At 31.7% G+C, this 26,751-nt stretch overlaps 1 protein-coding gene across 1 annotated transcript in view; it reads right to left on the reverse strand.

Annotated features, from left to right (window-relative positions):
- Positions 1-9,094: 9,094 nt before the first annotated feature.
- Positions 9,095-26,751, reverse strand: part of Smp_132260 (serine/threonine kinase) — a gene marked incomplete at both ends in the record, with an annotated part of 70,459 nt that continues 52,802 nt past the window's right edge. The window contains 5 exons of the mRNA XM_018798943.1: positions 9,095-9,298; positions 10,523-10,614; positions 18,592-18,735; positions 18,880-19,089; positions 20,902-21,121. Of these exons, the coding sequence (XP_018650781.1) occupies positions 9,095-9,298; positions 10,523-10,614; positions 18,592-18,735; positions 18,880-19,089; positions 20,902-21,121 (870 nt within the window). The remainder of the gene's footprint in view (positions 9,299-10,522; positions 10,615-18,591; positions 18,736-18,879; positions 19,090-20,901; positions 21,122-26,751) is intronic.

Below are 26,751 nucleotides of genomic sequence, written 5' to 3' on the forward strand. Positions count from 1 at the left end.
AAACTCCACAAAACCCCTTCTGATAATACTTGTAATATCCCAATGAGTAGAAAAATTAGATTTATATATATTATTCATTCACAATTCTATTTTGGTAACTTTAGTTCATTTTAACTTGTATAAATAATTCAACTTGACCTTAATTGATTGAAATTCAATATCTAACTAGTCCTATTTTAACAAATATTCAAAGATACCGTATATTTGTCTTAATGGGAAAAATATAAAGTTTAAGCAATAGTTGACTAACTTAATTTTCTTTTTGTTACCATTCTAATATTCTTTCTATTTGCAAATGAATGATTCATCATATAACAGAAATGTAATTTATTAAAATGATCATATATATATATATATATGATGTGTGATACTTATGTCTTTTGACATAATTGGAAAACTTGTCATCAGAAGGTTGAAAAGATCGAGTTGAAGAAAACAGAAACGGAAAAGAGAAAAGAATTGTGAATTGGAAGAATCATACAAAATGTAAAAGACAAATGATAGATTTAAAAACGAAGTGTGGTGCGGTCTACTTATATCCACATAAGTAATATATGGTGATGGTCAGACATAGAATGTATTTTGGCACAAGATCGATAAGGAAAGAACAGGAACTAAACGCAATCGGTACGAAAATGCATTAACAATGAAATCAGAGAAGACGGACTGATATTTGCAAAAGGAACAGTTAAGATTGAGACAACTAATTGTTATTTCGAAAATTCACTATTTACTGTATGGTTATCAGAATTTAGTGAGATAGTCTGTAATTTGTGCTTAAATACATTTGATTGTCCCCACTCGTGATCTTGTTCGCTACACGTTTACCTTTTAAATAACTCAAAGTTCTTGGAACCAACGTATTATCAACACTGTTCATTATAACTCTCAGTTTAATAATAAACATTAGTTTCATCACGAACTAGATATATTTAATTGATTACTAATGAAATAGTTGTTTTTTTATTTACAATCCATACCATTCAATATATGTGAACATTTCAACTTTACCGTTGCAAGTACGGATCAGACAATTTTATACTTAATTTCATACAATGGTATTTACTTATTCTTTCTGTAAACAAAAGTTATTAGAGCTCTTACACGAAACAACTGATATGTATATTATATAATAATAGTATATGTAATAGCATGATAACAAGTAAATGTTCATCGTCATATAGATAGATACCTGTAATTTCTTAGAAAATAATAATGTGTATACTATTTTTGTGTTGAATAGTCACTTAACCCCAGATGGATTTATGAAATTTTCAATGAATAATCAGGTTCCATGAATTCGAATCATATCAAAAGCAAAACAAGTGTCATAATTACCTCTAGATGATTATCATACTATATTGTGGTGTGATTATCAATGGAAATGCGAACAATTACATTTCAAATAAGTGGTTGAAAGGTATCTGGCTTTACTGTGAGACTTATGAGTCTTGCATTCAATTTTGTGCTTCAGACAAGGAATAAACAAGTATCACATACACTTTAATTTCAAATGATCCTCTAACTGACCTCGGTCTACAGTGAAAATTATCTTCAAATGGAATCATTCAATAATGATCATTGGAAAAACGCATATATGTATATACATATATATAATGTACTGATTCATTATTCCTTATTTTGCCAATAAATTATCATAAATAATTCAAACAAATAAACTTTAACTCAGAAAGTGAATTTCATAGTTCTATTTTGTGTCTTTTTTCTTTTATATTGAATTATTTTCATTCAATTTGTTTCTTTATAGAAAACAAGATTAAATCAAAATTAGTTTTAAAAAAAACAACTTGTTAGTCATCATCCTCATCCTCAACATCATCATCCTCATCACCATCATCGTTATCTAAAATAAATTTAGGAAAGTTTGTTTATTTATGTCAAGTGTTTTATAAAAATATTCATTATTAAAAGTTAACTTGATTTTGTTTATTACAAAAATGTATCAAAATGTTTTATTTATTAAATTTTCTTTTTTTTATTCTTTTCTTAAATCAAATTCGTCAATTTTTCTTTTTTTTGCTTGTCAAGAATATTTTTTTGTAATTTCATTCTACCTATTAAGAATAAATAATGTAAGAATGATCAAGTATTTCATAATTCTGATCATAGTGTAACGAACAAGAACACGAGTGGGGACAATCAAATGTATTTAAGCACAAATTACAGACTATCTCACTAAATTCTGATAACCATACAGTAAATAGTGAATTTTCGAAATAACAATTAGTTGTCTCAATCTTAACTGTTCCTTTTGCAAATATCAGTCCGTCTTCTCTGATTTCATTGTTAATGCATTTTCGTACCGATTGCGTTTAGTTCCTGTTCTTTCCTTATCGATCTTGTGCCAAAATACATTCTATGTCTGACCATCACCATATATTACTTATGTGGATATAAGTAGAACAGACCACAATAGTTATGACTATGAAGAAGATCAAATGAGCTAATTTGACAAAGTGATGGAATTATGCAAGTTTTAATCGTTGAGAGTTTTTGTGAAGTTTTTTTGTGTGTATTTAATCTTTTTTTTATACTTGCCAAATTTCTGTCAAATTGTTCTTTCAGTTATTGATGAATAGCTGACAAAGTAATCAGATGTAAAAAATTTTCAATTTATTAAAATTTGATTTATTTAAAGTTCTCTTGTTATAAAATCAATTTTAAATTGTATTGATCATTCTCCGATTAATGAGTTTCTGCTGTAGATTAACATTTGAAGTTATACATTTTTAATGTACATATAAACTTACTGTTTAGGAAATGTAGTGTAGAGATAAGCGGTAGGTAAAGCGAGGCAAAACAAGGACAGCATATTTACAATGGAAAAGCATCTGGAACTCAAAACAACTGTCAACCAACACCAAAATCAGAATTTTTAATACAAATGTCAAGACGATTCTATTGTATGGTGTGAAAACCTAGGGAACTATGAAAGCTATCATTTAGAAGATACAATGGTTTATTAACAGTTGTTTAAGCAAAATACTTCGGATCCGTTGGCCAGGCACTATCACCAACAACTTACTGTGGAAGAGAACAAACCAGATTCCATCCAGCGGAGGAAGAAATCAGGAAGAAACTCTGGAAGTGGATCGGACACACATTGAGGCAAAGCACCCAACTGAGTTACAACGCAAGACCCCACTTGGAATCCTGAAGGCCAAAGGAGGGGAGGAAGACCGAAGAACACATTACGCCGAGAAATGGGGACAGATATGAGAAGAATGAACAAAACTTGGATAAAGCAAGAAAGGAAGGCCCAGGACAGAGTGGGTTGGAGAAAGTTGGTCGGCGGCCTATGCTCCATTGAGAGTAACAGGCGTAAGTAATTAATTAAGTAAGTAGAGCGAATTCATGAGTTTTTTCAAAGTTTCAGATAAAATTAACACATACGTTTACAGTATTTCAATCAAAGTTTTCAATAACTACTCAACAAATATTTCTCTATTTGAATGTTTTGTGTTTGGGGATGACTAGTTATATATCTTTATTTCAACATTTTGTAATTGAACCATTAAGCAAATACTCTAATCTCCACAAAACCCCTTCTGAAAATAATTAATTGTATGAGAATATTCATGCTAGTGTATTATGTCATATTATTTATTGATATTATGTGTATGGTTAACAATGTTCACCATTTTGTCAATGACTTATGCCTAACCTTACGATTACAGTATTTCAATATATAGTACATGATGAATTGTATTCCTAACCATTTAGGTTGACAGTTTCTTATCAAAATATAATCTAACTTTTCATTATTATTGTTATTGAGTAACCGATGATTTAATTGTTATTCTTTTATTGAATTTTTTAGTAACATTAACAGTGTCCCTCGTTCAAATTGAAAGATCTAAATGAAACTTCATGTGTATTAACCTATCGATTAAATGTTTGATACATAGAACTGAAATGATAACCGATTACCAATATCTTTCGATATATAATTTATTATAAAATAAATAAAAAAACACTTATTATTCTTTTTCTTTAATAGTTGAGATCATGAGTCAATTGAAGCTAGACCATCATGGAAAACCTGGAAGCACTGGACAGCCGTTTCATCCTGTTGTGGGACTAATGAGAAGCAGTCTCCAGTGAAGTTCAACCAGGTCTGTTGTGAGATACCAACTCATTGAAGACAATGGTCGATGTGTCGCTCAATTTCGTAGATCGTTTGAACTTGAACATTAACACCGTTGGTTGCCGGTTCAGTGGTCTAGAAGTTAAGCATTCGAATGCGAGACCGTTAGGTCTTGAGTTCGAATCTCAAGAGGCGAGATCGTGGATGCGCACTATGGAGGAGTATCATACTAGGACGTAACGGTCTTCCAGTGCTTCTAGGTTTCCCACGATGATCTAGCCTCAATTGACTCATGGTCTCAACTGTTAAAAAAATTACCCTTCTGATACTTAATATTCTTTGTCGAATATCATCCTTTATTATTTCTTTTTTTATTCGTACAAAGAAAACAGTAACAACAAGTAATAATAAGTACTTGCAAATAATTTAACCACATTAATTAATCATGGGATGAAAATAAATTAAGCCTACATGTATAATTTCAATTTATTAATTATTACAATCTATTCATTTACGTCAATATAATTTACCTAAACTAAGACACAATGATAATAATTCATTTTCAGATATTTTTGTCAAAAATTAGTTTAGAAATAAGTAGTATATTTAAAAAAAACGAAAATATATTAGTCAAATGTTTTGAATTTTTTGTTTAAAAAAAGAAAACCTTATTTAATTTTTAGCTTATATGAAGAATATCTGTTACGACATTATAATCAACGTTTTATGTAAAGATTGTATGAATACAGAAGAAAAGTAAATGATGTAAACATCAATGATTTAAATAACACATTTTTAACGTTTATTTCTATGTTTATTATTTAGTATATGAATAAATCATTTTGACTTGATAACTACACTATTTTTGCTGGTCAACTGATCATATGATCTTTAGATTTCAGTACATTTAAGAGCTTAACTTTAATATCAGAAGGGGTTTGTGGATATTATAGTAGTTTTAATAGTTGAGATCATGAATCACTTGAAGCTAGACCACCATGGGAAACGTGGGATCGTGGATGCGCACTGCCGAGGAGTCCCACAATAGAACGAAATGGCCGTACAGTGCTTCCAGGTTTTCCGTGTTGGTCTAGCTTCAAGTGATTCATGAATTCAACTATTAAAATTGACGTTAATAGTTAACCGAGTGATTAGTCATTAATTCAGCTAAGTTAGGTCGTTATAACTTGCCTACAATTCATCATTTTTTCATCAAAAGGTAGTTCACAAGTAATCACAACATTAAATCTACAATTCACTCACAATAGTAATAAATAGATAATAAGGTCCCAACGGAGATTAGAAAGAAAATATAAAGATTAAAATCTCAATTGTTTCAATTACTATTTGATAAAGCCAATAAAGATACATAAAATCATTGATAGTTCACATTTAATCAAAATATCACCATTAAGATTTTTGATCAAACTTGAGGTCTTCAGTTCAAATAATCTTTGATATGTGATTGTTTAGAATTCAAATAAAGTAACTCATTTAATTAATCCTTCAACCAAAGAATAATGGGATTCAACAAAGTTACAGAAAGTATCTAATTTTATATAAACATCATAAGCCAAACGATCTGACAGAATTAAAGTAATTATAAGACAAAGAAGTAAACTAAACATTTTTACCAACTAGAAAAATATGCAATAACAAAAATTTTTCAATTTTATTTCAAACGAGTATTACTTGTGGAAATAGATTTGAGAATTGGCAAAACTCACTGAGTCATCACAGAACTATTTTACATTATATAATGAGGAAAATGACATTGGTCGAGTTACCTGCAAATTTTGTGTCCTTCAAATGTTCATGTTTCCTGTATGGGGTTGTAGAGATTGTTGAATTTTTGATTGTGATCATGAATCGATCAGTGTTAGACCATCATTAAAAACCTAGAAGCACTGAACAACCGTCTAATTTCAGTATGAACTACCCTGCTGAGGAGTTCGTGTTTTCAGTGATATTTCTATTTTCATATTATATGACTGAAAATATTCAATTAAATATTTTTAACGAATAAAATTAATAAGAATTATGGTGTTTTATCCTTTGTTTCTCCACAATACTTTTCCATATTCACGATAATATGTCACATGTGATTAAGAGAGTGAAAACGAACATTTTATTCTGGTCAATTTAGAAAATAATAGAATCTCCACATGAAATACGGATTTGTTATAAAACCACTGGAATTATATAAAGACTCAGAATGCTGGATAGTATGTCGTTCAAAATGGAACACTTTCAGTTCAGTAATCTGAGGGGGAAACTAAAAGATAGATGGAAATTGAGAAGTCTGTTAGCAGATAAATAAACTCACCTTCATTTTGTTGCGTTTTGTCTTTATATGAGTGATACTTTTATAGTCACAAAAAATCAATAGCGAAGCTCACAGCATACCAGAAACATATGATAAAGTCCACAAGGCAACCACTTTCACAATCGAAGAAGAAACGTATGACATAATGTCATAGCACAATGTCTATTATTGAGAATCCAAAGCAATCTACATAAAGGGCAAATAATGTTCAGCGATTTTCAATACGACCATGAAATGAATACTTGTGATTAACTGATGGGTTGCCAATGGAAACCATTAGAGATCTAAAGATGAGTTTTTTATCAAGCAACCTTAAAATATATTGATTTTGACAATGTTATTTATTCACCAGCAAATCAATTTCAATTACATCAAAATGTTGTTGATGAATGGTACACTTCACTTAGTTTGCTTTCGTTTCATCTAAGCCATCTAATTGTCTTCAAATTTTTATTTATGCTTACTGATCCCAATGACTTATGTATTTCTATCGTTGGTAAAAGTCAACAATGACATATGACGATAATCAATATATATATATATATATATATATATATATATAAGTTAACCGATTCGATCCAGTAGTTGCTTTGGTAGGTATTTTTGTATCGAACCTAATATATAGATTATGTTGACATAAATATTTGCTTAGTTGTTGAGCTTTATAGAAAATTCATTTTCATTATTTCTATCAGATATTGCAACTGAAATACTGAAAATAAGGGGAACTGAGATAATATTTTTGTTTACCTATTAACGCATATACAGTCTGTAGGTCAAGTGGTGATTGCAATACAAAGCGACATTGTAAATGACAATCACTTCATACATAAGACGAAGCTGGTACGACAGATCCTATTTTATTATCAAAGATTTGAGAAATCCACTTTAGAAGTCAACTTTGGTAAGAGAAGTAAATATGATGAGATTGATAGATTGTAGGAGTCGTGTCTTAGAATAAATAGGTGTAAGATAAGTTGGATAACGGAACTTTTACGTTTTAGTAAACAGGAAAATATTCAGGAGAGTGAAATAGATATCATAAGATAGCAATTTTTACATAAGCAACCTGTATGCTGCTAATGAATTTATTTTGATTATCGGACACACTTGATCTCTAATATCATCTACAAGAAAAATACATTCAAAGTTTCTACTTTAACTCTATGGCGAGTTCTTGCTTGTTCATGTGCTATACAATTATAAAATGTCTTTTTCGATCAAATGTAATTTCACTTGATCTTTTATATTTACAACAGAAATCTGTACTAACTAGACACTGTATAAAAGACATAAATTGAATAGCTTAGTTGCTTCGCTTTTCAGTCTACTTTATCAGTTTAATACCCTCAGACTACTTCTCTAATACCTATTATCTTCCATCTGATTATATTGCTAAGGAGTTCTGAAGATTCATAAAGTTTTAGGATGATTTCTGCCGCAAAAAAAATACGAAGCTAAAGGAGGATTAGCTGATCTGTTCTTCTTGATGATGCGTGACCACAATTCAAAATGAGATCAAGACCAATACTTTCACATACTATTATAATTCAATCGTTTAGCTTTTCTATTTCAATCAGTTTACGTTACACTGAGATGGCCAGGTAATAACATAGTTACAGTTCATCACTGTAAGTTCTGGTGAGAACTCCGAGGAACTCACTTAGAACCGACAATTTAGTGTTTATTCAACATCATTATTACAGACCTACTAAAAATTCATCAAGATACCAATGAAACAAACAACTGATTAACTCAGACTTTTCAATCGTATATCGAAACAAAACCCTATTTACAATCATCCCGATGATATTAAGACTTTACAGTGACTATTCAATAATTGTAAAAGTCAAACACTGTAATCAGAAAATGAGGCTTCAATCACAAACAAATTACGATTTTTTTTAAAAATATTCACTTCGAAACAAAAAACCACTGCAATAAAAAAAAGATAAAACCAAGATAAATAAGAAATATGTTTTTTAAAAGTAAATAATTGAATAAATGAATGATTCATCATCACCATCTATATTATGGTCAACAATTGTATCGGATAAACAAAACAAAATAACATGTGTCACCAACACTCATAAACAGATAAACATTTTGAATGAAACCACTTCATATATATATATATATATATATATATATATATATATATATATGTATTTACGAAATTGCAGTTTGTATGCATGTATATTTGTGGAATGTCACATACACAAACAGATATGTATCGTATACTAAAAGAAATATGAATATTGTTCTGTTTTAAAAAAAAACAAAACACCACCCCATACATAATATAATGTTTTCTTCACAAAAATATTTAGATAAACAGAACAACTAAAAAGAAACAATTAACAGAAGCAAAAACTATACATGTTGAGAGTACTATTGTTAATATCATATTATTATTATTATTATTAGTGGTTATAATAAATAGTGAAAACATCACAGAACTGCTGCAGAGAGTGAAGTTAAGAAGAGGAAGCATAAGACAGAGATGTATAACTGAAACAATCCTATTGTTGTTATCAATTAAATCCTATAACTAACTAATAAACCAAAAGATAACTGACTTTTAATTAACTGGCTAAAACTGTACAAGGTAATACTATTAATAATTAGTTTTTATTTGTTCTCATTTCTCAATTTCTTAATTATTTATTTTCTTGTTTTATACACAATAAATCGCATATAGCTGTTACATGCTGAGAAATAATATCGTAATCAATTAAACCAAGTTGAATGATTGACATACGACTTCTAGCGCTTGATTTACGTCCTGAACGATTTGTACTGATACGTTTTAAACTGATTTGCATGTCATTCAATTTTTTCACTGTATTCATAATGGATAAATCCTGTAAAAATAACAAATAAAAAAATTAGATATAAAATAAACTACAAAAAGTACCTCGTGACATCATAGGAATTTTGTTGAAAATAATAAAAAAAACATACACTGGGATATTTTTTTTCTTAAACGTTTAATACCTTTTATACTATCAATATATCAAGAATGAAACAACAGTCAATTGATGTCGGTTAAATAGACGTCTTTAAAATACGATCATTTTTAATCATTCACAAAACAAGTTGTTTATTAAGTTTGCACATTAGAGATTTTCATTGAACTAATAATGACTTTAAAAAGAAATATGTAATTTCACAACACGTGATTTTTCAACAAAGTAATAATAAGTAATATTAGGATTGAACTATCTAACTTGTAAATTCGAACTTCAGTTTATCGATTACCGAGAAGTTTCTAGCAAATAATGTAGCTAATAAGTGGGTGAATATATTTATGCTTGATGAATTAATGTATTAGCTACGAAAAACCATTTACAAAATGTTGTAATTGGTGTTTAGGTAATAAGACATGAAATTTGTAGTTTCTTCTTCACAATGATATATATATATATATATATATATATATATAAAACAAAATAAAGCCCGAAGTCGCCCTTAGTAACATAACTAGTAATCATAGTTAAGAATGTTTGTTATTAAAAACAAAGGGACTTCCTGTTGTTTTTGAATATATATGGAAATATCAAGTATTAAATGGCTGAATGTTAGTTATAGATAGTTAATAATCCAAAATATATCTGAAAACTCATCAATATTCTTGAAAAACTGGGTGCTTTCTTAAGTTAATTCGAACCCATATCACTCAGAGATATGATTAAAATGCTGTTACTGAATAATTTGAACGGTGATTAACATTTGATAAGATTGAGTAACTAAAATTACAATTTGTATAAATGCTTTAACATGAAATTAATGTTTTAGGCTTTGTGCCAAGTCCTTAATCACGCTGAAACACTATATACAGTGGATTGTTAAATGTTAATTCTTGTAGTTTAGTGTCTGAACGCCAAGGTTAATCAATGTATGTTGAAGAATATCTGAGGCTTAATATTGAGAAATCAGCTACTATTTTATAACTAATTAATTGAAGAATTATTTCTAAAAATGGAAGATATCTTATGTTTTACGGTAGTAGGGACTAGGGTTGTATTTAAAAAAAAAGACCTGCAATATAATGATGAACATAAGTTATAATAATGAAAAGAACTTACTTTACGTATACGATGGTGTGAAATACAAAGAGCTCGTAATGCAGCTAATGCAGCTTCTTGTACTCTTCGATCACCATCTAAACATCCAGTCTCTAGAAGCCTATCAGAAATAGTTTGTCAGATTAAAATTGTCAAATGTTGAATAAATATAAAACAATTTATTATTATTATTGGTTTAACATCATCATTAGTCTCCCAAATACATGATTCACTTCGCATTCATCCCACTTTATTATTCCTTACTAATTCAATACAAATTTTTTACACATTATAGTCTTCCATTAAACATTTGATAGAATTTGCAATTGCACTGTTATTTCTCTCACTCTATCGGACCCATATTTATTCTGGCCATCAATCTGATAATTTCATTTAACCTGTAAACCTATTCAAGTCAACACTTCAACGCAACATTAACCATCTTATAGTATTTCACAATCCTAAATTCATATGTTACAACTTTAAATGATGTACTTGGCCCTTAACCTGGTCATTTTTTTTTATTATTAATTTGGATATATAATTGTAGAATGTGAAGAGAATTAATTGGAAAGAATATTCTTCGTTTATATGTCTGTATCCTTTCATATGATGAGGATTTTTCCCGACCGTTGCTGCTACCTTGACGTGGTGGTTGGGCTTACCTATCGTGATGAAGCAATCGAGCTATGCTGGCTGGAACAATCGTTCCTCGAGGTCCTACCATGCCAGACAGGTCGGTTGAAGAGCGGTGAGACTAAAAGCAGCAATCCCAAGGTCCGAAGACGATGTCGTACTGCCGACTGTACAGAGGTGTAACGGCAGTAAGGTGTTTCCTTCAGACAACCAGCATGACAGCGATGCTGCCTTCCAACAAGGAGGGGTGGGGTTAGAAAAGGTCGACCCTAAAAATGCACACCTCGCCTTATCCCACGGATTTCCGTCTCCGGCGGTAAGGTCCTTTGAAGAACGGAGCTAAGACGTCAAAAATCCCCCACAAAAAGGCCGTGCGTGACCGGCCTCAAGCAGTTGTCCCTTGGGCACTGCGGTCACGCTCCCAGGTTGTTAAGACCAACACTAATCCGACTTCTTTTTCAGGTCCTTCAAGAAATACCCTTCCACGGTGTGGGCAGCCGGGAAGTGATATTAGCCTTCATACCCATAGCAGCATACGAGACCAAGTTGGTCACTTTCAATTCCTTCCTACTCCTAATAACTCTCTTATCTCCACGACTAACCCTTCCCACATCCTTTTATCACCTCGCACCGCTAGGGCAAACGATTCAAGTACACGGAACGTTATTCCTGGTCTCCTGAAACCACGCTCTAAACTACATATAGGAACTTTTAATGTCCGAACATTGTGCCATATAGGACAACAGGCTTCCTTAGCTAGGACTCTAGAATCTTACACCATCGATGTGTGCTGCGTCTCCGAAACGCGCATACAAGATCCGAGTAGTGTCATTCATTTGACCTCACCTAATCAAAATGAAGAACCATCTCGATACACGCTTCGTGTATCTGGAAGCCCTGATGCTGCTTCCCGTGGCCTCGCTGAAGTAGGTATAGCATTAAGTCCTAGGGCAGAACTAGCTCTTTTAGACTGGATCACAGTAGACAGTCGTCTATGCGCTGTCCGACTAAACGGATCAGTAAGGACTCGGAAAGATAGGGAAACTCGTCGTCGCCTCTTCGTCGTCTCTGCCTACTCTCCCACTGACTGCAGCTCAGACGATATAAAAGATGAGTTTTACAGGAAACTTTCTGACCTTCTCCGAAAAGCTAGGCGTTCTGATGTAGTAATAGTGGCTGGTGACTTTAATGCTCAAGTAGGTAAACTAAGCGAAAGGGAAAGACACCTGGGTGAATCTTATGGTGTCGTGGCTAAAAGGACAGATAATGGCGACCGTCTGTTGCAGCTGTGCTCAGATAACCGCCTATTTCTTGCGAATACTAACTTTAAGCATAAGGAAAAACACCTTTTGACATGGCGACCCCCGAATTCGTCTCAACGTTGGACCCAAATAGATCACATCGCTATCAGCCACCAATGGAGGGGCTCGATAGAAGACTGTCGATCATTCTGGGGCACATGTTTAGACTCAGATCATGTTCTAGTGCGAGCACGTATCTGTCCGCGTCTTACTGGACGTAGGAAAGACACTGCAGGGAAGCCTCTAAGGGTTCTACTTAATGATAAGCAAGCTAAGAATATATTTCAGGAACAACTAGAAAAACAGTTAGACAGACATGTAAGTTGTGCCCACCCCGAAGCAGCGTGGAATGACATCCGAAAAGCTGTGGAAACAGCAGTGATATCCGCTAGTAAGGTAAGCCATAAGGTCAGGGAGAAACAATGGATCTCGGCAGCATCTACCGCACTGATAGATGCTCGAAAACTCATCCCATCTGGCTCTGAACATAACGAAGAGCGAAGGCTAATAAGAAGCCTACGCAATGATCGTGAACAGTGGTGGGTAGCGAAAGCAAGAGAGATGGAAAAGGCAGCGGCAATAGGTAATAGCAGACAACTATTCAGACTTATTAAAGAAACCGGCATTATGAACCCAAATATTAGCGAAACTATCTCAGACAAAGATGGGCATATCATTCATTCTCAATCCAGGAGATTGGATCGATGGGCAGAACACTTTAGGGATCAGTTCAACTGGCCTTCAGCCACACTTCAGTTACCCACGATCCCCACTCGTCCTGAATGGAAAATTGATGTAAGTCCTCCAACTCTCTTCGAGGTTGATAAAGCTATAGGAAATCTAAAGCGAGGGAGAGCAGCAGGCCCTGACAGGTTGACCCCTGAAATTTTTAAGGATGGTGGTCCAGTACTAGCAACGAGATTGACTGAGGTCTTAGGTAGAATCTGGGAACTGGACGTAATTCCATCTGACTGGTCCCAACCACTGATTGTGCCAGTCTATAAGAAAGAACAAAAGTCCTCCTGTGACAATCATAGAGGGATCAGTTTGACTAATATAATGTCTAAAATATTAGCTTTAATAATACTTGGACGCCTAACCAAAGCTCGTGAAGAGCAGACTAGAGAAAACCAGGCTGGTTTCCGACCTGGACGTGGTTGCATAGACCAGATATTCACTCTACGTCGGGTCCTAGAACATAGACATACATTCAGACGTCCCACAATCGTAGTATTTCTTGACCTTAAGGCGGCATTTGACTCCGTTGATCGTGAGGTTCTATGGCAGTGTTTGTCAGTGAAAGGAGTACCAAAGAAGTACATTAACCTCATAAAGGCTCTCTACTCGAACACAACTGGTCGAGTTAGAGCCTATGGCGAACTGTCATCAGAATTGGCTACCTCAAGTGATGTTCGTCAGGGCTGTCCACTCTCCCCATTCTTGTTTAACTTTGTCGTTGACATGCTTTTAGAGATATCACTTTCATCATCTCAATCTCCAGGAGTTGAACTTTTACCGGGAGATTCACTTACTACTCATTACAAATATATTTTTTAATAGATTCAATCTTATGTTGTAAGGTGAACACGACCTCAGTAGACATGCGTGTTTGTAAGTTTCAAATGAAAACAAACCAGAAGGTAATTTTTGTAGTAACTGAATTAAGAAGGAAATAACCGACAACAATATAATTTTAAACCATTTCTAAATAACCCAGTTGGATAAACAGTAGGAGGCTAGATAAACAGAGTCATCTCATGATGTCTAGTAAAATAACGTATAAAATGAAAAGAGAAAAAAAACTATGAAATGTAACATTTGTGTGACAATCCAATATCTTATGACAGATCTTGAATGGAAGAACGTTGACTAACATATCAGGTCAATTTAAGTAATGTATTCCAAAAGTTTATTTCGCTACACTTCTATATAACATACAGTGAGAGAGAAGAAATCAGAATGGAAAGAACCAGATAGATATATGAATCAACATCGAACAATTAGGTATAGGAAAAGAAACAAAGTAATCTGAACGATTTAATTAATACCGAAATGATAATTTTAGATGCGGTCAAAGCTCTCTAAATGAGAAACGTTTATCTGAGGTCGACCTATTTTAATACATAGTTTATGCATGACTGAGATCATTGTTTACTGAAAATATCCCTTAAGTCTCATTAAACCTGATGGATTGTTATTTGTCAATCTCTAGGTATGAATACAAACATGTTTCGTCATTCTTAGATGTTTATCGGTGTGTTTGAAGAAAACCATGATTAGCACAGCTCAGTCATGATGCCCATATGTGACATTAACTGATCACAACTCAATTGACAAAAAGCATTTTCCTAATCATAGGACCACTTATACTCGGGTTTCAATACTATGTCGGCTTATATGAAAGCACACTACTGAAAACTACTTACCTAAGATAGAAAAGTCGTTCAATGTTGCATGGTTTTCCATAGTTCTGTAACTGATGTCAACCCTTTATGATAACTATTTCCACTATCAATATTACATATTGTAAAGATAAATGGCATTTATGTGAATGTTTTTTTAGTTAAATTAAATGTGAGTCGAGTTTTTCCTTCCTTTATTTTTTTTTTAGCTTCGGAGAACAACAGGTATTTACTTATGCCCTAAGGTTAATCAAGGGCATCAATATCTGAACTTGGAAGAAACAACTATAACATTGAATAAACAAACTACAAGTAAAGTGATAGTTCAGTACTATGAGTAAAATAAAGTTATGAATAAACTTCTAAGGCAACTTTGTACACTAAAAAAATGTTATTTCGGAACAAATCAGATTAACTTTGTCTCACTATTTATTAAACCTGTTCGTCTACTCTATGTATGTGTATTTAGGTGAGATATATAGCCTTAGTGAGCTGAACGCATACTATATTTTCAGTTCTATTGTAAGACATATCACTTTACATGTGAATAGAAAAAAATATAGGTCGGAAGATAATTTATGTTTTTTGTCTGATTGTTTTATTTTGGTTAAAGAATTATCAATATATCTATCGGTCAATTGAAAAACAAATTTAATAATTCATTTATTTTCTTAGTTGAAAGCATGAGTCAATTGAAGCTAGACCACCAAGGAAAACCTGAAAGCACTGAACGGCCTTTTCGTCCTATTGCGGGACTCCCCAGTAGTGCTCATCCACGACCTTTCCTCGCGAGATTCGAACATGGGACCCACCAGTCTCGCGCCAGAGCACTTAACGATAGACTACTGAGCCAGCATACGATGGTGTTAATATCTAACTTCAACCAACTAATAGAAAACTGATCAAAACCTTTGATAGTCATAATTTTCTTTATATATATATGCATGTATGAAGGAAACGAGAATTTGACTTTTAAAAAGTCGTTTCCACGACGGAAACTGTGAACTTACGCGTGGAGAACTTTATGTTTACATACTGAATCATACAATTGATCTATGTGATAACACATATTCCCAAGACAAGCTAAAAAGAGAATAAATAAAATGCATATTGAAGTCACCAATGACGTAACTGCTAGTATAATAGTAATAATAAAAACATTGTATATAAACAGATCGATATTGTATACTATAATATTCGGGGTCTGTTGAAAATAGAAAGAAAAAAATAAAATGGAAAATCTAATGATTTGATATGCATTGGAATTTTAGTTTAACACTTAAGAAATGTAAACTGTTTCCTACTAATGACATTCATTCGCAGATTAAGTGAATAGGTTCATTGATAAATTACAAAATGGTCAATATGGGATTTTTTCATGATACAGTACAAACACTAGTAGAGGAATTCTGACTATCACTCTATCTCTTTTTGAAGAATATACTTTTTTATGATTTCATTATCAAATGTTAATATTACATTGAAATTCCGAAAGTATTACCTTTTATTGATTGAACATTACGAAGTTTTACTCTCTAATATGTGATGATATTTTGATATAAGATGAATACATAAGTAATCTAAATGCACAGTACAAAAATTGTATAGTTTATTCTATACACTACATATACATAAATATGAATATGTAACACGTTTTATTACTACTAATGGCTTTATTCAATATTATATTATTTGGTACAAAATAGAAGTCTCAGCACAAAGTATTTCAAAAAGTTTTCTTTTTCTTATTTCTTGATGGATCCTGACGGTAAATATTGAGTGATCACTAGTTACTTGTTAGCAGTTTAGGAATCCACATCTGAATAATGGTCATTCTTTTTCAATGCATATTGTCAGTCATCGCGATATCTCTGATTGTGCTCTTTTGTCACTTGTACAGCGAAAGGTCGTAAACGTTTTATAATCGCGGCTTAATAGGTTATGCAATTAATGGACATAATGATGTGTTATAACAAACAAGAAACAGATAACTTGTTGAAATCTCTAGATGACAGGAAGAGGTAGTCTAGATATTCAAGCAGGCCATTTACTTATTTGAAAACATAAATATTGGTTTAAGTGAGGACCAAATACATGTGCTCCACACAATAACATTGAGGCCAGTAGCATTTATCATTGATATATGTGAGGGGTGGGATACTGCCCGGGTGCCCAAACCGAAACAGGTAGTTTCCTTACGGAGCCACACCCGGAGCCTTCAAACTAAAGGTCTGATCCACAAGGCAATGGGGCAAAGTCAGGAGATGCAGTCCGATGGTAGCCGGTGATAAACAATTTGTTTCTTCAGGATCCTGGAGCCCATGTGCACCCGGTTAGATCACCGAACGTTCGCTTTTCAAAAAGTTTATGCAATTAGTTCCTTTTATGAATTTAAATAAAGCCAGAACAAATATTGATGTAGAATGATATGAATTCACTATATTTCGTGATTTCTCGTCAGCTGTTTACAACCAAATATGTATTAGAATTTTAGCATTGAGATAATAAATAGTGTGGAACAATTGACATATATGGATGTGAAGGACTGGAATGACTAAAGGTTATCAATGATAACTATATATATATATATATGTGCAAGAACAGTTCAGAGGTTATTAGGTGTTAGAATCAATGCAACATAAAGAATGGGTGGTGTAATATTTGAGTGAAGTTCAGAGACAGATAAGATAAACTGTGTCATAATTTTAGAGGTAATAAAGGAATCATGGAATTAAAAACAAATAGGATGGGTTACGTAATATTCGAACAGAATTTGAAAAGTTCACATAATTTATATTGCCTTGATTGTAACACCTAATAACCTTTGACCTCTTTTGCATATATATATATATATATATATATATATATATATATATATATATATATATATATATATATATAGTTATCATTGATAACCTTTAGACATTTCAATCCTTCATATTCATTTATGTCAATTGTTCCACATTATTTATTATCTCAATGCTAAAATTCTAATACATATTTTGTTGTAAGCAGCTGACGAGAAACCATGAAATGTAACGAATTCATATTATTCTGAATCAATATTCGTTCGCTTTTCGTCCTCTCAATTTCGTAAACAACACCCCTGGAGCGAGAAGACAGTGAGTAGGACTTCCCTGGTAGTATATACGCCTGGTCATACGAGAGCATTTCGAAAAGAGCGGACTCTACCTACCCTCGGTGGTACCAGGGTATTTGGGGGCCTTCGACAGGCTTTCAAGCACGCCGCCGAATGTAAGTTACACAGAATATACGGGACAAACTAATTTAAACATGTATTATTCAAATGAATAAGAATAGAAATCTTTAAAATGATTTCTGAATCGATTATCTCCAATATAAGATTACAATAACTTTCTACACTCTATGTACATTTATCATTTAATTCATCTGTAAACTGGCTCAACAGACTAATCACAAAGATCCAGAATCATTTATTCACATGTTAACCATTTGCAAATCTACTTACAATAAACATCATATTTCATATCCGTGAATAGACCAAATGAACAGCTATTTTCTGTCTGATAAGACAGTTATCCACGTATATATATTAGAGTAATCATACACACCAATACAACATATACATCTAGAGTGTAAAATTTACATTGTATTAACAAACAAACTACAAATATTACAGGGTACCCAATTTTAATAATATAACTAAACAATATTTCAAAAGAATAGTCATTAATTTCAACTTTTGTTTTCTAAAAAAGAAAAACCTTACTAGCAGCATTTGTTCGAACACGAGATGAACTATCTTCAGTTAATAGTGAAACAATTCTTGGTAAAGCAGACACAATGTTCATACATAATTCATTAGATAAAAATAATACATTACCAATGATTAATAATGCATATTGACGAATTACTGAACAATTATGTTGTAAATGTTTAATACAGATATTCAATGGTTTATCAAAATACCATGTTAAATATTTCACATCTAAAATTGATCGTGTTCTTGATGATGATATTGATGATGAGGATGATGATGTTCTTGATAAATATTTACGTTTTAATATTGGACTATCAGTTGAAGTAAATTGTGAACGACAAATTTGATGACATTGTAGTTCATTTGTAAAATGTGGTAGAATTTCACACATGTTTGATTCACTATACATACATAACATTAAATTATTAAGTAAACTTAAACCGTGTACAATTAATATAACATGAGAATCTTCAATAAAGTGGATTAAGTTCTGAGGAGTTTGTACACCTAAAAAAAATGTAGAAAAATGGTTTAAAAATATAAAAAATAACGATAAGCTAGAATAATTATTGCATCCCTTTTACGGAGGTCATAACAGGTGAATGATACACTAACTATATGTTTGCTTTGTATTTATCGATAGGCAGGTAATAAACTGTCTACACATTGAATGAATCAAAAAGAACTATGATATAACTAACACATTTTTCTACTATATAGCCGGTTAAACCGTCATTTATTAAAGAAGTATGTCATAAAGTTATGTTCAAAATACGAAGTACATACTGAATAAATCAACTCGACTATGACATATTCTAAACAATCTTACCCAATTTCTTGAACAAAAGATTACATTAATCTCATAGACCGCAATTCGTGAGTTTGTTTAGTTTAGTTCGACAAATGATAACTTTATCAACTTCCGTCATCTAACAGTGACTAAACTTTTCCCAGTCTATTAAATAAATAGTGTTTCAGATCTATAACACGTATCGAAATCATTTTTATTGATGAAGTTTGTGTAGATTATAGAATCACTAACTGATCTTAGCTAAACACAATTGAAAGCTGCTAAACACTGGATAGCAGCTGCATTCAATGTACGACCATATTAGATGCGAAACAGTTATCCATCACACCGAAAGGTCGCATGATATGACGAATCCATTCAAACTAAGCACGAACATCAATGGAAGTGGGATCAACGGTCTAGAGGTTAAGCGTTTAAGCAGGGAACCGGGAGTCTTGGGTTCGGTCCTCGGTTGGATTATGATTACACTGCTGAGGGACCCCATACCAAAAAGAAATAGCTATCAAATGCTTCCTGGTTATGACTAATACCTAATTCATCTAACAATACTTAATGCTAGTTTTTGGAATAACCAGAAATTGCAAAATATACACTGATTTATAGTAGAAAATTATATTTCTTTGACGCAACAAAGATTCATCCAATGAATTTTTAGTTTCCAAATGGACTGGTTTACAAAAGATTTCACGCTACGTATATACTCATACATATCCGTTTTTCTCAAGAATAATAGTTTGAAAACATTTATGATACGAACAAATTACAGTCTGCTTCAATGTTTTAACGTCAATTAGTATGGGAACGTTTGCACCATCGTTAAAATATTAAGAAAATAATCATAACCGACTATATAAAAATGGATTTATTACCTAAATTTCAAATTTATTAGTGGTATTTCTCTGATAGATCAAAATATTTTGAGAAAACAACAAATAAAACACCCCTTTCAAGCATTCCTGTTACAATTCTTGGTAATTGATATGCACACATGAATGAAACCAAATGTATATACGCAACATCGGCAATTACTTGATGTGAACATGATACTGCGATATGCAAATTTTTTAAAATGAAAATCAATTTAACTATGATTTTAATTGAGATCAATTACCGATAAATGTTAGACCACCACTAAAAACTTGAAAGTACCGAACGAGCATTTCGTCCTGGTATGAGCTCCTCGGCAGTGCGCATCCACGTTCCAGCACGCACGACTCGAACCAAAGACCGCTGAATCAAGTCCCAACAGTTTTAATATGTAACTTCAATCAATTCACGACATTGTGCGACCATCTTCTAGTGCCTTTGGTGGGTAAATGCTTCACACCGGACACAGCTCAACTTCATAGGTCACGGCTTCTCCTTGAAATTCCATACCAGGACGAAACGACTGTCAGGGTTATCGATGGTGGTCTAACGTTGATTGGTTCATAATCTCAATTAAAACTCAACAATCTCTATAACCCTATACTGTTATATATATTCAAAATGATAATTGTTATGATTACCAGGTTGATCAACAGGTGTTAATAGTGACCAAACTAAGTTTCCAGCTGTACGTTCATCTTCTACAATTTTCATTTGATCCAGTTTAATTGAATGATTATCACTTTTTCTATCAGACAATTCTAATATACGAAATGCTAGAAATTGTGATAATAAAGCACAAGCATTCCATTTAATTTCTTTAATGGACGATTTGAAACACCATTGAATCAATTCATGTGTCTATAGTATTAGGAATAAAAAATAGAGAATAATAATAATAATAGAAATGTATAAAGTATCTTGATAGGTTGTAAAAGTACTATTTTTAATTTCATTCAACGGAGTTATCCTACTACATAATATTGTTCGAATTAATGAAATATAAGCTATACAACATTGAACATAAGATTTCAATAAACCCCATAGCTTGATTTTTTTTTTGGAATGGACAGAAATTATCGACATACTATGAAAACAAATTCAGATAAAAACATGAGAAAAGTTTTCGTCTTAGACGATTCAGATTGACAACACAGACACATAATAGTTTTACATTACAAGCAATAAATACGTTAATAATATAAATCAAGAAGCAAAAAAAAGATTGATAAACCGTTGAATCATATTTTTTGGCGTTTTATACTCAACAGCAAGGTCAATATATACAACTTAACATAGAAGAAAATAAGACTATACATCGTTTCTTTATGATTTCACAATATTATCTCGATTGTCACGTGTCCTAAATAACATTGTTGGCCAAGTTTACCAATTGAATCATATCTAGAATGAGTGTACTTTCAGAATTTGATCTCATTCTGGACGTTCTTGATTTAAAATCTATTGACCGAATTCCATGTTATGTTTTTAATGACATTTTGGAAAAAATATCTTTCTTAAATATCGAATAGACGATGCAAAACAAGATTTATGAACAGTAGGTATAGTATTTGACGGTACTGAATTATACCATGATATAGAAGAATTCTCCTTGATTAACAATCTATAGGCTTAGAGTATAAAATATTGTCATGTGTAAAATGAATGGTAGGTATCCAGAACTGATGATATTAGTATGCAATTTGAAAGAATCGATTTATACATTTAGCTGAGCCAATAAAGCTATTATGAACTAGCTATCATAGAATGTGATCCTGTAATCTCTTACTTATATCTTTTATTAACAGGTGACTGACGATATTTAGTGATTCGTGATATTATCATTTTAATTAGTTACGTGATCACAATTATTAACTAGCTGACATACTAAGATTAGCACTTAGCAACATAATGTACAAATTAGAAAAACTAATCAGTTATTAACTTCATTATTAATTTCTCGAAATAGTCAGAAAACATGGATTGAGTAGTTTAGGTATAATTAAGTAAAATTTCATTTTCATTTCAAATTATCAAAATATAACCATGATAACGATGTGATCTAAGGTGTACACAACTGTTCACTATATTATGAATAACACAAATATACGCTCTTTCAATTACATTTAAATATAGTTAAACGTCAACTATTGTTTACCAATATATGGGAAAAAAACTCAGAGTTGATATGGAAGTATACCAAAAAAAGTAATAGAAGGTAATATTTCAAAAGTTAATTATTAACAATTATTAATTCGCAGAAGGGGGTATTGCGGAGATTTTAGTAATTTTATAGTTGAGGCAATTGAAGCTAGACCACCATGGAAAACATGGAGTTCTAGTGAGAAGCTAAGATCAGTGGAGTTCAACAGGGTCTGTTGTCAGATGGCAACTCACTGAAGACAAGGGTGGACAGTTGCTCAATTTCGTGGTTTGCTTGGAGTTAGACATTAATGCCGTTGGACGTCGAACAGCTCAGTGGTCTAAAGGTTAGGCGCACGCGCGCGAGACCGATAGATCCTGGGTTCGAATCTCGCGAGTGCGGGATCGTGGATGCGCACCACTGAGGAGTCCCACAATAGGACTAAACGACCGTCCAGTGCTTCCAAGTTTTCCATGGTGGTCTAGCTTCAATTGACTCATGAATTCAACTATAAAATAATTAATTTATTTGTAGAATACCAAAAAAATGTTCAACAAAATTCACATTACCCTATGTATGTACGTGCACTATATTTTCTTGTAAGATATACTCTGATATCAAGGTAATATTATTTGATAAAATTATTTATGAATAAATAAAGAATCTTTTGAAAATACATACCAGTATCATCAGTTCTGGATACCTACCATTCATTTTACACATGACAATATTTTTATACTCTAAGCCTATAGATTGTTAATCAAGGAGAATTCTTCTATATCATGGTATAATTCAGTACCGTCAAATACTATACCTACTGTTCATAAATCTTGTTTTGCATCGTCTATTCGATATTTAAGAAAGATATTTTTTCCAAAATGTCATTAAAAACATAACATGGAATTCGGTCAATAGATTTTAAATCAAGAACGTCCAGAATGAGATCAAATTCTGAAAGTACACTCATTCTAGATATGATTCAATTGGTAAACTTGGCCAACAATGTTATTTAGGACACGTGACAATCGAGATAATATTTTGAAAACAAATGAAAGAAAAGGGGTGCAGTTGAAAAAAGTAAGCAAGAACAAGATATGATAGGACATAAGGTTCAGTTAACAATGAAATCATGTAAACATTTCTTCAGTGAAACAGTTTTTCCTTCTTTTTACAAATAATGTAATGGAAAACTACATTCAAATAGCCATTAGCTCCTATGATGAGTCACGTCAAATTACGTCTCAATGCACTGGATTTAAACCATATCTTTGACTGTAATCGGGGAAACAGCGATGAACAAACAGATGCTAGAAGGATACAGATTTCTTTCATACTGCGGTTCTATGTGATAAACTGAAAATTAACGATGAACGAACTACGTTTTGAAAAATAGTTATTTCTTAACCTATTTCTGTGCAAAAGCAAAGTAATCAATTAGACAGAAATCATTTCCGTATCCATTTATATCCTGATGAATTTCTAAAATGAACAGGGGAATTTACTTCATTTCTAATTGGTATATTTTTTGAGTAAATTATCTACGTTAAATGTTTGTTTTTATCTTAAGCTTAAGAAGAACACTTAGCATCATTTGAAAAAAAGAACGGAGAAGTCTAATTAAAAATAAATACTCAAAATTAAGAACACAAATGGAAGGAATGGAAGAAAGTCTAGAAATTATTCATGTGACTAAAAAAATTATAAACTGTCAAATAATGATTTTCTTCGTCTTAGAATAATAGTTACTACTATTTTAAACGATTTCTCTTTTTTTCATTTGTAAAAGTCTCTTGTTCGTGAAAAATAAATGAGAATTTTTTGAGCACTGTCAAATCAATGTAGCCTGCCTTCTATGCTCAACCCTTAATTACAATTTACAATGGTGAAACTCTATGTTAAACAAAATCATTGACGATACTGAAGAAAATTTATCAACTGAGTTTTATGTGGTCCATTCTTTTTTATTTTTACTTAGACCGGGAGTAAAAAATCTTCATATGAGTACCTGGAATAGCCTAAATCAGACAATTATGTGGTTGAAAGGAAAAAACTATTGAAAATAACAAGTGTAAACAAAGTGATACAGTGACGACAATAAAGAAATCCTTTGACATCACAGGAATTTCATGAAGAATAGATTTTAAATTCTAAGCATTATAAATAACGGGGAGATGTGTTTCGGAAAATAAACATACACAAAAACAATTTGATATAAATCATTCACTTTCGATTTTTTGCAACTTTTATTTCTATTATGACACAGGATAAAAAAACTTTTGTTCGAATACCAGAACATTATATAAATTTACTAGGAATAATCATCCTATTAATATATTCCATTAGGAAATTACCTGAAAATTTATGTAATATTTAAATGTCAGTCATATGGTTTTTCTTTAATGAAGTGGCAAACTACTGGCTAACGCAATTGGATATTAATCGATAAATTGAACTAAAAGCTCGAATCTTCTGTAGTTAAACTAGACTAATTGTATTATCAAGTATCAGATAGGGTATATAAAATTATCAAAATTAAGACTACAATTAATGATGCTGATTTTTTTCTTCCTCTCTCTCTTTTCCGGACATTACAGCTTAAAAAGATTTGATCATTTATTAGTCTACCAAGAAATAGCCTATATATTACTTACTAGATAAGCGTAGTATGTAAGTCTGTCTACCATATAACTACGATAAGATATTTTTCAGATTATAATGAATATTAGAAAAGAAAAAAATAATGAATGTAACAACTATTTTATTTTAAATATTTCAAATGTATACGGAAAAAAGCGAGGAGAATAGTCAGTCTAATTAAAAACAAAATGAACGAATGCGCATATGATATAATCAAGAACTACTACTTATGGGAAATATCCGTTATATGAAAATCAAATTAAAATAGTAAAAAACTTTTAATTCAGATGGAAAAATATCCTTGAATCATCATTTTATTATAAATATGAACGGATTCTTTTAAAAAATGATGGATTTTATAATATTTAGTTAACTTGAGAACTAATTGTAAATCAATCAAGTGTTAACTTCTATTATTGAGAAATTAATTTGATTTGATTGACTGAAAAAAATAGTTGAAAAAACTTAGTTAACAGGATACATTGAGATTGCCGCTTTGTATTTGAGTACGAAAGGATACTGTAAAAATGCAACAGAGATTGGTAACATATATATATATATATATAAGCGTTTAAACTGCCGAGTTCTATGATTTCTGTAATCTCAACTAGAAAACTGCGATAGGTCAAACAGATATTAGTGTTTTACAGCTATTTTTCATAGGATGCAGCTGTATTTCATAATGATTACTTATGATTGTAACAAAATGAACTTATGAAATAATGCAATGCATACTTTCCTGAAAATATTAAACATGTTAAAACGAAAAAAAAGAACTCTGAGTACAGAAATGTAACAACATTTTACACTTTAAATACATTAAAGCAATTTAGTTCTATGATCATATATAATCATCATTAATGGCAAGTCATATAAATATTAGCCAATGGCTGGAGACTCTAGGTGAAATGGCTCAGAATCGATCACAATGGCGCATGTGTATACACTCTTTATCTTTCCTTAAACTTTGAGATTAAAATTGTCTCATATCTGTCTTCCTTCCCATACTATATCCTTATATACAACCTTTCTTTTATATATGACCACTAAATTAACTACTTCTACAAATTCGGTGTTCATATTGTTGTGCTAACGAGGTATGGCAACTTGGATCAATGCATATATGTGCCTTGTCCTAAATTGTAGCTGACTGACTGATACAAATAATAGAGTAGTGAGAAATCAGAGTGATTCAATTCATGATGTAATCAAACGTAGGAAACAAACTGATTAAATTGAGTAATATTAATTACAAATATCAACAATAGTCGAATAATTCTAACGATGATGAAAATAAGAAGACAATATCACTGAATAAATTACTAATAAAATTAGAAATCAATAATCATAGAAGTAAAACAGAGATGGAAACTATAAAACGAAGCAACAAGTAAGGTTATCTCATTAGAATCGTTTAAAAATGATTAAGAATAGTTCCATAGCTTACAGTTGAGGATAACAGAGTTGGTGAGGAAAACTTTGTAAAATATGAAAATCAAACAATAAATACAGCATTTGCACATTTTCCTTGAGTTGTCCTTGATGTACTCCATCATTCTTCTAATTATGTTGTTATTTTGATTGCTCTCCGTTTTACTTCCTGTTCTCTTCATTTTAATCTTCTGCTGATAAGCATTCAACTACTTATGTCTGTTCGCATAAGTAGCGCACACAACACTAGAACACCTTAATCATATTTACATAATCATCT

The sequence above is a fragment of the Schistosoma mansoni genome, chromosome 3, assembly GCF_000237925.1.
Source record: "Schistosoma mansoni strain Puerto Rico chromosome 3, complete genome".
In the NCBI taxonomy this organism is placed as follows: domain Eukaryota; kingdom Metazoa; phylum Platyhelminthes; class Trematoda; order Strigeidida; family Schistosomatidae; genus Schistosoma; species Schistosoma mansoni.